General features: G+C 34.8%; 1 protein-coding gene across 1 annotated transcript; it reads left to right on the top strand.

Annotated features, from left to right (window-relative positions):
* Positions 1–1547: 1547 nt before the first annotated feature.
* On the top strand, positions 1548–12421 carry LOC145719241 (5'-3' DNA helicase ZGRF1-like). Its single transcript, XM_081810734.1, has 5 exons — positions 1548–1774; positions 9830–10006; positions 10145–10279; positions 10981–11242; positions 11414–12421. The coding sequence occupies exons 1-5, from the start codon at positions 1772–1774 to the stop codon at positions 11569–11571; spliced, it is 735 nt and encodes a 244-aa protein (XP_081666860.1). The 5' UTR covers positions 1548–1771; the 3' UTR covers positions 11572–12421.
* The last annotated feature ends 51 nt before the right edge of the window (positions 12422–12472 follow it).

Consider the following 12472-nt stretch of genomic DNA (forward strand, 5'->3'; position numbering starts at 1 on the left):
CCCCCACCCCCCTCCCATCTGGAACCCTCAGTTTGTTTCTCAGAGTCCATAGTCTCTCATGGTTCATCTCCCCCTCCGATTTCCCCCCCTTTTGAATTAGTGTTTTTGCATTCTTTGGGTGAATAACCAGTAGTGCAATTGCTAGATCGTAGGGTAGTTCTATTTTTGATTTTTTGAGGAGCCTCCATACTGTTTTCCACAGTGGCTGTACTAGTTTGCATTCCCACAAACAGTGCATGAGGGTTCTTCTTTCTCCACATCCTCACCAATCCAGTTGTTTCTTGTGTTGATTTTAGCCATTCTAACGAGTATGAGGTGGTATCTCATTATAGTTTTGATTTGTATTTCCCTGGTGATAGATCACATAATTTTTTTTAAAGATTATTTGAGAGAGAGAGAACACAAGGGGGGGTAGGGGAAGGAGAGGAAGAGAGCAGACTCCCCGTTGAGCACGGAGACCCACACAGGGCTTGATCCCAGGACCCCGAGATGAGGACCTGAGCCGAAATCAAGAGTCAGATACTTTTCTGACTGAGCCACCCAGGCACCCCAGATTACATAATTTTTAAAGCCTTGATAACTCTAGTGCTAGGATTCTCCTAGGACCTTGCAGATTTCTCAACTAGATTAAAGGTTCCACTATAGATTTTTCTACAAAAACTGGACATTTTCCCATGATATCGTACCTCTATTTAGAAAGACATTTAGCCCCCAGGAGCCTAATTTACTTCACCTCTAAAATAAGAGTTTAAGCCAAATGACTTCTTTTTTTTTTTTTTTTAATTTATTTATTAGAGAGAGAGAGAGTGAGAGAGAGAGCGCAAGAGGGGGAAGGGTTAGAGGGAGAAGCAGACTCCCCGCCGAGCAGGGAGCCCGATGTGGGACTCGATCCCGGAACTCCGGGATCATGACCTGAGTCGAAGGCAGTCGCTTAACCAACTGAGCCACCCAGGCGCCCTAAGCCAAATGACTTCTAAGAAAGCCTCTGAGTTTACAAAATTTAAAAGTCATTGTTTCTCAAAATGTGTTCTGCAAAATGCTAATTCCATGCAGAGGCAGGTAGACATTTAGCAAATTTTATGTGGAAAAAAGTTGTAAAGGATTTTTTACTGAATAACTTCAAATCCCTTTAATACATTTATTAACATTATTAAGCCTTGTTAGTTACCAGAACTTTTTTTTTAAGATTTTTTATTTTCAAGTAATCTCTGTACCCAGTGTGGGACTTGAACTCACAGCCCAGAGATCAAGAATCGCATGCTCTACTGACTGAGCCAGCTAGGTGCCCTAGTTCCCAGAACTCTGTGGTATTCCAGTTCTTTGAAATACATGCTAGAAAATAGTGCAATAAGGGGTGCCTGGGTGGCACAGTTTGTTAATCCTCTGACTCTTGGTTTAGGCTCAGGGTCATGATTTCAGGGTCATGAGATCAAGCCCCGTCGAGCCCCGTTGAGCCCCATTGGGCTCCGGGCTCAGCGAGGAGTCTGCTTAAGTTTCTCTCACTCTCTCCCTCTGCTCCTCCACCCCTGCTTTTTCTCTCTTTCTCTCTCAAATAAATAAATTTTAAAAAACAAAACAGTGCAACAAGTGATGTGAATGCATGCTTTTTGTTGTTGTTGCTTAGATTAACTTTTGGAATTCTGTTTTTAGGTTTGAGTGTGAAAAGCTGATTCTTGTTGGAGATCCCAAACAGCTTCCTCCTACTATTCAGGGTTCTGATGCAGCTCATGAAAATGGATTGGAACAAACTCTTTTTGATCGGCTTTGCTTAATGGTACTACTGCTAAATTCATAAAGAATTATCATTTATTGATTATACACTATGTAGATTGATAGAAAATGAAAATATTAGAACTACTCTATGCCCTAAAATAATTTTAACTGGAATTGTTTAGAAAGTACCCCTCTTAAAGATAATTTAAATTAATTTAAATGCCTTTTTATAAAATGAATATTTCCCCCATGTACTTTAGTAATGGGTAGTAAATACATTGCTTTTGCTCCAAAATTTAAAAAACTCTATAATGTCTCTATTATCCCTGTCCCCTATTGTAGAGCTGTTGTAGGGTACTACTTCACATTTAAAAGAATTTTTTCAATTAATTATTAATATATTTTTAAGTTGAGGTAACTAATTCACCATAAAATTAACCATTTTAAAGTGAATAAGTCAGTGGCATTTAGTACATTCACAGTACTGTGTAACGACCCCTCTCTAGTTTCAAAACATTTTTATCACCCCAAAATAAAATTCCATACCTGTTGAGCGGTTATTCTCCATTCCCTCCTTCCTCCAGCCCTGGCCACCACCAGTTTGTTTTCAGTCTGTATAGATTTATCTGTTCAGGAGATTTTATATCATACAGTTTACAACTTTCATATCATACAACTTGGAATCTATACAATATTGACCTTTTGTGCCTGGCTTCTGTCACTTAGCACAGTGTTTTTGAGGTTCATCCACACTGTGGCATATGTCAGTGCTATATTACGTTTTTTTAAAAGTACATTCATAATGTAGTGCAGCTATCACCCTACTCATTTCTAGAACTTTTTCATTATCCCAACAGAAACTTTGTATCCGTTGTTTAATATGCTTTTTTCCTGAGCTGATAACCTCTGTTCTACTTTCTTCCTCTATGAATTTGCCTACTCTAAGTGCTTTATATAAGTAGAATCCTACAATATTTGTCCTTTTGTGTTTGGCTTATTTACTTAGCATAATACATTCAGGGTTCATCCATGTTGTAGTATGTGTCAGAATTTCATTCCTTGTTAAAGCCAAATAACATTCCATTGTGTGTAATACCCCATTTTATTTATCCACTCATCTATGGATGGATATTTGGGTTGTTTCTATCTTTCAGCTATTGTGAATAATGGTGCTATGAACATTGGTATACAAATACCTGTTCAAGTCTTTGCTTTCAGTTCTTTTGGTTATACACCCAGAAGTGCTACTACTGGGTTATATAATGCTTTTATGGGTTTTTTTAATCCATTCTCTTTTTTGTTTTTAAGTTTTTATTCAAATTCCAGTTTGTTAAAATTCAGGTGTACAATATAATAACTCAGTACTTCCATACAACACCGGGTGCTTCTCACAACACGTGCTCTCCTTAATCCCCATTACCTATTTAACTCATCCCCCTACCAAACTCCTCTCTAGTAGCCATCAGTTTGTTCTCAGTAGTTAAGAGTCTGTTTCTTGGTTCCCTCCCCCACTCTTTTTTCCCTTTGCTTGTCTTGTTTCTTAAATTCCACATATGAGTGAAATCCTATGGTATTTATCTTTTTCTGACCGACTTATTTTGCTTAGCACTATACTCTCTAGCTCCATCCATGTCATTGCAAATGGCAACATTTCATTCTTTTTTTATGGCTGAGTAATAATACTGCATTGTATATATGTATATATACCACATTTTCTTCATCCATTCATCAGTTGATGGACACTTGGGCCGTTTTCACAATTTGGTTATTGTAGATAGTGCTGCTCTAAACATCGGGGTGCATATATGCCTTTGAATTAGTGTTCTTGTATTTTTGGGGTAAAGACTCAGAAGTGCAAATACCCTGCATCATACGGTAGTTCTATTTTTAACTTTCTGAGGAACCTCCATATGGTTTTCAGGGTGGCTGCACCAGTTTGCATCCCCACTAACAGTGCAAGAGGGTTCTCTTTTCTCCACATCCTTGATAATTTTATGTTTAACTTTTTGAGGAACCACCAAACTGTTGTCCGTATCAGCTGCACCATTTACATTCCCAACAGCAATTTGTCAACAAAATATTCCAGTTTCTCCACATCTTCACCAATATTTGTTTTTTTGTTTTATATTTTTTGAGTTTTTTTAATAATAGCTCTCCTAGTGAGTGTGAATTAGGTATCTCATTATGGTTTCCCTAATGACTAATGACATTGAGCATTTTTTCATGTGCTTATCTTTGGAAAAATGCTTATTCAAGTGTTTTGCCCAATTTTGAATTGGGATGTTTGGTTTTTTGATGTTGAGTTGTATGTGTTCTTTATATTTTCTGGATATTAAACCCTTATCAGATACATCATTTACAAATACTTTCTTCCATTCTTAGGTAGTCTTTTGTTTTCTTGACAGTATCTTTTTTTTTTTCTTTTTTTGAGAGAGATAAGTGCTCACATGAGCAAGTGGTGGGTTGGGCAGAGGGAGAAAGAGTCTTAAGCAGGCTCCAGGCCAGTGCAGAGCTTGACATGGGGCACAGTCTCACAACCCTGAGATCATAACCTGAGCCAAAATCAAGAGTTGGATGCTTAACCAACTGAGCCACCCAGGTGCCCCTTGACAGTATCCTTAGATGCACAAAAGTTTGTAATTTTGATGAAGTCCAATTTATCTATTTTTTCTTATGTTGCTTTTGCTTTTGGTGTCATAGCCATGAAATTGTTGCCCAGTCCAGTATCATACAGATTTCCCCCAATGTTTTCTTCTAAGGGTTTTATAGTTTTGGCTCTTACATTTAATTCCTTGATCCATTTTGAGTTAATTTTTGTATATGGTATAATGTACAGACCAACTTTTTTCTTTTCCATGCAGATACCCTGTTTTCCCAGCACCATTTGTTGAAAAAACTGTCCTTGAATGGTTTTGGCACCCTTGTCAAAAATCAGCTGACTATGTGCAGGTTTATTTCTGAGCCCTCCATTCTATTCCATTGGTCTATATGATTTAATTACTTTTTTATGGCTGAATAATACTTCATTGTATGTATATACCACAATTTCCTTGCCTGTTTATTATTACTATTGTTTTGATGCAATAATCTAAATCAAGCTGTTTTTATAAGCAGAAGATTAAAATATTATAGCCAAAAGAATTATAGAAAATCTTTTGCCAAAAGAAAAATTTTATCATTGTTGCTAGCTTATTTATTATTATTAATTTATTTTTTCATTGGTGCTAGTTTATTCCTTTTAAAGATTTTATTTATTAGAGTGAGAGTGAGCAAGAGCACGTGCACAAGCTGGGGGAGGGGCAGAGGGAGAGGGAAAAGCAGACCCCCTGCTGAGCAAGGAGCCCGATGTGGGACACGATCCAGGACCCTGGGACTTGAGCTGAAGGCAAACACTTAACCACCTGAGCCTCCCAGGCACCCCCATTCTTGCTGGTTTAAATTGCATTTAAGGGGTTATCTTGCTGTTTGAACTTTCAATAATCTGTACTTTCTTAAGAGAGGAGAAAAACTGAAATGAAACTAGAAATGATGAAATCTCAAATAAATATTTCTTTACCCATAAGAAATGTTTTTTCCTAAAAGATCCTCTAACAGATTTTAGACAGGTGGATTGATTTCTTTGCTCTGAAAGGTAGAGATATTAGTGCTCTCATGCTTTCCCCCCTTTTCTTATCCCTTCCCATATTCCTATTGTTGTTAGTTACATCATTATTCTTTTTGTTCTACAATCATAATTTGTACAGTTATTTAGAATCAGTTCTATATTTAAAAGATTCAGTACTTCATTCATCTGGGTACCTTGGACTTCATCATCATTTTTTTTCAAGAATGGCTCATAGATGCCTACTTTCCTGAGTTCTTTTGTTTCAAATGTCTATTGCCTTTAAATGTAAATGGCCCCTTGGCTTATTGAATTGTTGCTATTACTATGAATTTTAGGGCCAGCCTGATTATTTTCCCCTTGTAATGATTTATGTTTTCTACCTGGATGCAAGAACTCTTTTTATAACCTTAAAATTGATAAATTTACTACAGTATATCTCAGTGTGGAGCTTTCTGTAACTAATTATTCTGTAATATAAGTTCTCTCAAAGTGGAGATTCTTTTTTTTCTTTGTTTCAGGAAAGCTTTTTTTCTACCTGTGGAATTCTCTATCAGTAGCTTGTCTGTGCAGCCTGCTATAACAAAATACCACATATTGGATGGCTTAACCAACAGATTTATTTCTCACAGTTCTGGAGGCTGGGAAGGCCAAGGTCAAGGTACCTTCAGATTTGGTTCCTGATAAGAACTCTCTTCTTGGCTGTATCCTCACATGGTGGAGAGAAAACTCTGGCCTCTTCCTCTTCGTATAAGGAGACTAATCTTATCATGAGGACCTCATCCTCATGACCTCACCAAAACTAATTACCTTCCAAAGGCCCCACCTCCAAATACCATCACTTTGGGGTTTAGGGCTGCAACATAGGAATTGGGTGGGGGACACATTCAGTCTAAAACAGAGGTCCCCCAGTTATTCTTATATTGGGTATCTTCATCTGTCTTCCATTTATGTTACTTTAATTTCATCCTCATTACCTGTGAAGCCTTTTCTACTATGTCTGTTCCCCTTACGTTGAGTTGGAAGTTGCATAGAGTTTTGAGTTAGGTTACAGTGAGTTTTATGAAGAAATCCTATTTGTTCTTTGCTGCTTTTAGTTTATTCTTTAATGTTACTACTTAGAAAATTAGTTTGTTTCTTTAGGATTGTATTAAATACATTTTGACTTACGATATTTTCAACTTATGATGGGTTTATCAGGATGCTACCCCATCATAAGTCAAGGAAGATCTGTACTGTATTTCTCCCTTTCACTTAAAATTTTGTTTCTTTCTTGGTGACAAGTACTTTTTTAAAGTTTATGACATTGGGTTGGCTATAAACCTTTCTTTGTTGCATGGCTACTGAATTTTTTCTTTGCTGTTTTTAATATTTTGTTATTTTAGTATTTTGTTGTTCCTTTAGATATTAGAGAATGGATTCTCCAAGGCAGTTTTATTCTACTTTCTTCAGAAGTTTCCCCTTAAACTGAGTTTCAAGTTGATTTGAGTTTTGAGTTGAGTTGTACTCAATTTTGTGAAGACTCAAGCTTCATTGTCTTGAGCTTTTAATTGTAACTGAATTGAATTGCATAACTTTCTACCCCTTCCATAATGTCAGTGTCCAGATTCTTTTGAATCAGACCTTTCCAGTGGCTTTTAAAAAATCTTAATTAAAAAAATTCTTTAGGTTCTTAAAACATTTTTCAATAGGTAACATAGTCACATGATTCAGAATTTGAATTTAAGAGGAACGAAAAAGTAGAGTGACACCTTCCACTCCTGTCCCCCAACCACTCAGTTTCTGTCCCTCAAAGCAACTGTCATCTTTTTCTTGTATCCTTCTAGTGATAATTTATGCCAGTGTAAGCAAATACATAAAATATTTTCCCCCTTTTAACAAATGCTAGCATACTATGCATGCTGTTATGCTCTTTGCTCTTTCACTTATTTGTTGTCGATGACTTTTAAAATATGAGTAGATTTTTAGAGGGAATTTTAAAAGGGCAAATAAAGGACTTAAAAGTGATTTATTCACAGAATAAAATGGAATAGAATTTACAAAATGGAATATATAAAACAGTTAAGGTGAATTCACTTGATCCATATAGACAGTTCTCATAAACATAGTGGATATTGAGAGAAGCAAGGTGCAAAGGGTTACATAGTGTAAAATACAATTTATGTGAATTTCAAAAGCATAACAAATAATATGTATTAATCATAGATACATGCCTCTGTAGTAAACATATAGAACTTGCATGGGAATGCCATAAGATACATTTAGTTTGGAGCTATTTCTGGAGAAGGTCCAGAGGAAATAGATGAGGTGGGGGCTGTATCTGGATATGTCACATTTTATGTCTTAAGAGAGATCTGGGGCGCCTGGGTGGCTCAGTTGGTTAAGCAACTGCCTTCGGCTCAGGTCATGATCCTGGAGTCCTGGGATCGAGTCCCACATCGGGCTCCCTGCTCAGCAGGGAGTCTGCTTCTCCCTCTCATGCTCTCTGTCTCTCATTCTGTCTCTCGCAAATAAATAAAATCTTAAAAAAAAAAAAAAAAGAGAGCGATCTGAAGCAACAATGACTAAATACTAATGTCAGATCTGTGTGGTACATACATGAGTATTATATTTTCTTTGCTTTTCTGTATATTTGAACTAGTTCAGAATTAATTAAAAGAAATAAAAATAATATCTACTAATCATGATAGAAAGTGTGGAAACTACATAAAACTAAAAGGTAAAAAAAAAAAATAAAAAATCTATAATAACCTCACTGCCCCCAACAGAAAATCCTTTGTAATATTTTAGTATTGTTCCTTCCAGCTTTTATCTTTGGGGTATATGCTTATATCAAATATATGTATATATATAAACTATAAAAATAACGTATATTTGATATGTGCACACACGCATGTGCGCTCACACACACATTGGAATATGCAGCCATAAAAAAGAAGGAAATCTTGCCATTTGCAACAACATGGATGTACCTTGACAGCATTACGCTAAGTGAAATAAATCCGAGAGAGACAAATAGTATATATCACTTGTATGTAGAATCTAAAAAAGCTGACCTCGTACAAAGAGTAGAATTGTGGTTACCAGGAACTGGGAGGTAGAGAGGTAGGAAAAGGGAGATGTCAAAGGGTACAAATTTCTGGTTATAGGATGAATAAGTTCTGGGGATCTAATTAACAGCATGGTGATTATAGTTAATAATACTATATTACATATTTGAAAATTGCCAGGAGAGTATATGTTAAATATTCTTACTATAAAAAGGATGTGGTAACTATGTGATGTGATAGATCTATTAGCTAATGCTGTGGTGATAATCAGTTTGTAATATATGTGTATCAAATCAACTCCTGGTACACCTTCAACTTATACAATGTTATGTGTCAATAATATCACAATAAAGCTGGAAAAAATATATATATTTTTTACAAAATTGAGATCATACCATATAGTTTCTATCCTGCCTTTTTTTTTAAACTTTGCATTATAATAAATCATTTCCCTGTGTTACTAACTAGCTTTGTAATCATCACTGTTGTCATAAATATGTTTTATCACCAAATACGTAATGTGGATATACTATAATTTAGTCATTTCTCTAACATTTTTTCTAGTACTAAATCATGGTCCTTTGAGCATTTTTTTTTTTTTAAAGTAGGCTCCACAACCAACCTGGGGCTTGAACTCACAACCCCAAGATTAAGAGTCACATGCTCCATCTGCTGAGCCAGCATGGTGCCCCAGAGCCTTTGAGCATTTTTGTACTTTGAGCATATTGTGTATTTTTGTCAGAGATTTCACATGCCCACTGACTTAGACTCATCCACAAACTTATGCCCTAATTAGTACTGAGGATTGGTTTTTTACTTACTGTTTTTCTCCCATAAAAAATACCTTGTCTATGTGATCATTAATCCTGCCTTTTACTATGTGCTTTTATTATTAGAGTAACTTGTAGTTATTTAAAATGTTCAGACAGTCCTACAGAACATTTTGCAAAGAAAGAACATGTTCCAGAAAAGCCCTGAAGTAGTTGGAATGTGGATTTTATGATGCACTAACAAAATTGGAAACTTCTTTGAAGATTCAAAATGAAAGATGGCTTGTGCCCAAGGGGGAAAATTAATAAATGAGTTATCAACAACACTTTCTAATTTTTTTTGAAGATTCCCTTTCAATTTAGTGTCAAGCCAACTCTGCATAGATTCTGAAAGCATAATGTTAGGTGCCAAACTTATTAGATAATAATTTGAAGATTTGACCTGTTTTATATTTTATAATTTTGTGGTATAATAATAGTTTACCATGAAAATATTTTTAGTAATTAGAAAAATTTTATTTATAGTCTATTTCATGTTTGTAATTCATTTACAATCTATTTATAATCTATTTCATGGTTGTAATTCATTTACTAAGAGCACAATATGGTGATACTTTTAAATTTTAAAATATTATTTTTTTCCCTAAGAAAAAAAATGGTTTAATTTTTTATTTTTCTGCATTTAAATTTCTTAGGGGCATAAGCCAGTTCTGTTGAGAACCCAATACCGTTGTCACCCTGCAATCAGTGCTATCTCTAATGATCTGTTTTATGAAGGAAACCTCATGAATGGCATTTCAGAAACAGAGAGGAGCCCTTTATTGGAATGGCTCCCAACCCTGTGTTTCTATAACGTTAAAGGACTGGAACAGGTAAATGACATTAATGTTAATGAGAGTCAGCATGGTTTAGTTTCCGGGTTTAATTTTATTGTTGTTGTTTATATAGTTTTCTTGGTTTTTCCATAGCCTTTCTGGGAAATATAATTTAGGATCTGTTTCTTATTCCAGATTGAAAGAGATAACAGCTTTCATAATGTGGCAGAAGCTGCTTTTACACTCAAGCTGATTCAATCACTGATTGCAAGTGGAATAGCGGGCTCTATGATTGGGGTGATAACATTATACAAATCCCAGATGTACAAGGTTTGTATTACATGTTATGATACTTAAATATTATAATTTTATGTTATAATATTTAATATTACATTTGTAGTGGTTTGGTTTGGTGCTTAAAAAACTTTTGGGAGTATAGTTAACATTAAAAAAATTCTGATTTTTGTCTGGTCTGGCTTTTTTTCTGTATAATTAAATGTAAACCTAACAAGGTTTAATTAAATTCAGTTTACAGCTGTTAGGGCAAAAATGCAAATAAACAAATTAGAGGGAAGAAAATACAGTGTATGCTTTGTGTTTTGAGACAGATGGGATTCAATCTTTGTTTTCCAAAATGTACTTTCATTATCATTTCATTTTATTAATCAAAGATAGATACCAGATATTAATGTACGCGTAAGCCAATTACTTCTAACTAGTTTTTGCTTTTTTTAAAAAATATTTTTCATCTGTTTTATTATTTATCAACTCTGAATTAGCATATCCAGATGAATTCTCCAGCAATAGATAAATCATCACTTTTGATTTTGTTTCCTAATTTATATTGTCCTCTAGTTATTTATGTATCATTTTAGAAACTATCTACTAAATCTTTGTGAGTCATAAAAAAGAAAATGAAAATGAAAATTATCCACTACCAGTTAAATAAAAATGGCTGCTGTGAATTGGTTCAGGTCTTAAGTTCTTCATAGTCCCTACCCTGTATGATCTCTTTCTTCTTTCCTGCATAGCTTTGTCATTTACTCAGTGCCGTGGACTTTGACCATCCTGATATTAAAGCTGTGCATGTATCCACAGTAGATGCTTTTCAGGGAGCTGAAAAGGAGATCATTATTCTGTCCTGTGTAAGAACAAGACAAGTAGGATTTATTGATTCAGAAAAAAGAATGAATGTTGCATTGACCAGAGGAAGGAGGCATTTATTGATCGTGGGAAATTTATCCTGTTTGCGGAAAAATCGACTCTGGGGACGTGTGATCCAACACTGTGAAGGTAAGGTAAAAATATGTTTAATTCAAGCATTTTGAATTGAAACTGACTTTTGAGTTAGTGCTTGAAGTGGTTCAGGTAGGAACAGCTCTGGATTTGCCACTGTGGGAGATGACTAAAATAGTAGGGGATCACTATGAAATACTGTTGTCTCATGTTTTGTATCTTTTTAAGGAAGGGAAGATGGATTACAACATGCAAGCCAGTATGAACCACAGCTGAACCATCTTCTTAAAGATTATTTTGAAAAACAAGCAGAGGAAAAACAGAAGAAAAAGAATGAAAAGGATAAATCTAAAGATAAATCTCATTCACAAAAAGACGTGGTATAGATAATTTGTATTTATATAAATTCAAATTCATTTTACACTATACATTTTTTATATTTTTTAATTACCCTAAAGCCTTATTATTGAAAAAACCTTTAAAGTATTTAAATAACATTAAATAACCACATATAAAAAATTTGCTCTTCAAAAAAAATATACATACTTATATTTAGATAGGCAGATGTTGAAGGTAATATAAAATCTTACTAATAAAAATACATTTTTTTCTAAAAATTATGGCTACTGTTTGCTAAAGGGATACATTTTACAAAGGGCATGGAAAAGGCTTTCTGGGGAATACCAATGTTACTTCAAAAATAAGTAAATATCTCAACACTTGATCTTAGCCAAAAGGCCAAGAAGTGATAAAAAAAAAAGTATCTCAAAAACTCATCTATTACAACATGGCTACACAATTATATCAATACACTCCTTTCTGAACCATAGATCTATCAGAATCTTTTTTTTAATTCATTTTTTCTTAATTTTTTTTACTATTTTTTTTAACATATAATGTATTTTTTGTTTCAGGGGTACAGGTCTGTGATTCATCAGTCTTCTATAATACCCAGTGCTCATTAAAACACACCCTCCCCAACGTCCATCACCTCACCCAGTTACCCCATCCTTCCCGTCCAGCAACCCTCAGTTTGTTTCCTATGATTAAGAGCCTCTTATGGTTTGTGTCCCTCTCTGGTTTCATCTTGTTTCATTTTTCCTCTCTTCCCCTATGATCCTCTGCCTTGTTTCTTAAATTCTACATATCAGTGAGATCACATGATAATTGTCTTTCTCTGACTGACTTATTTCACTTAGCATAATACCCTCTAGTTCCATCCATGTTGCTGCAAATGGCAAGATTTTATTTTTTTGATGGCTGCATAATATTCCGTTGTGTGTGTAT

Source organism: Leptonychotes weddellii, unplaced genomic scaffold, assembly GCF_054177405.1.
Source record: "Leptonychotes weddellii isolate Sample4059 unplaced genomic scaffold, ASM5417740v2 HiC_scaffold_3529, whole genome shotgun sequence".
Lineage (NCBI taxonomy): Eukaryota > Metazoa > Chordata > Mammalia > Carnivora > Phocidae > Leptonychotes > Leptonychotes weddellii.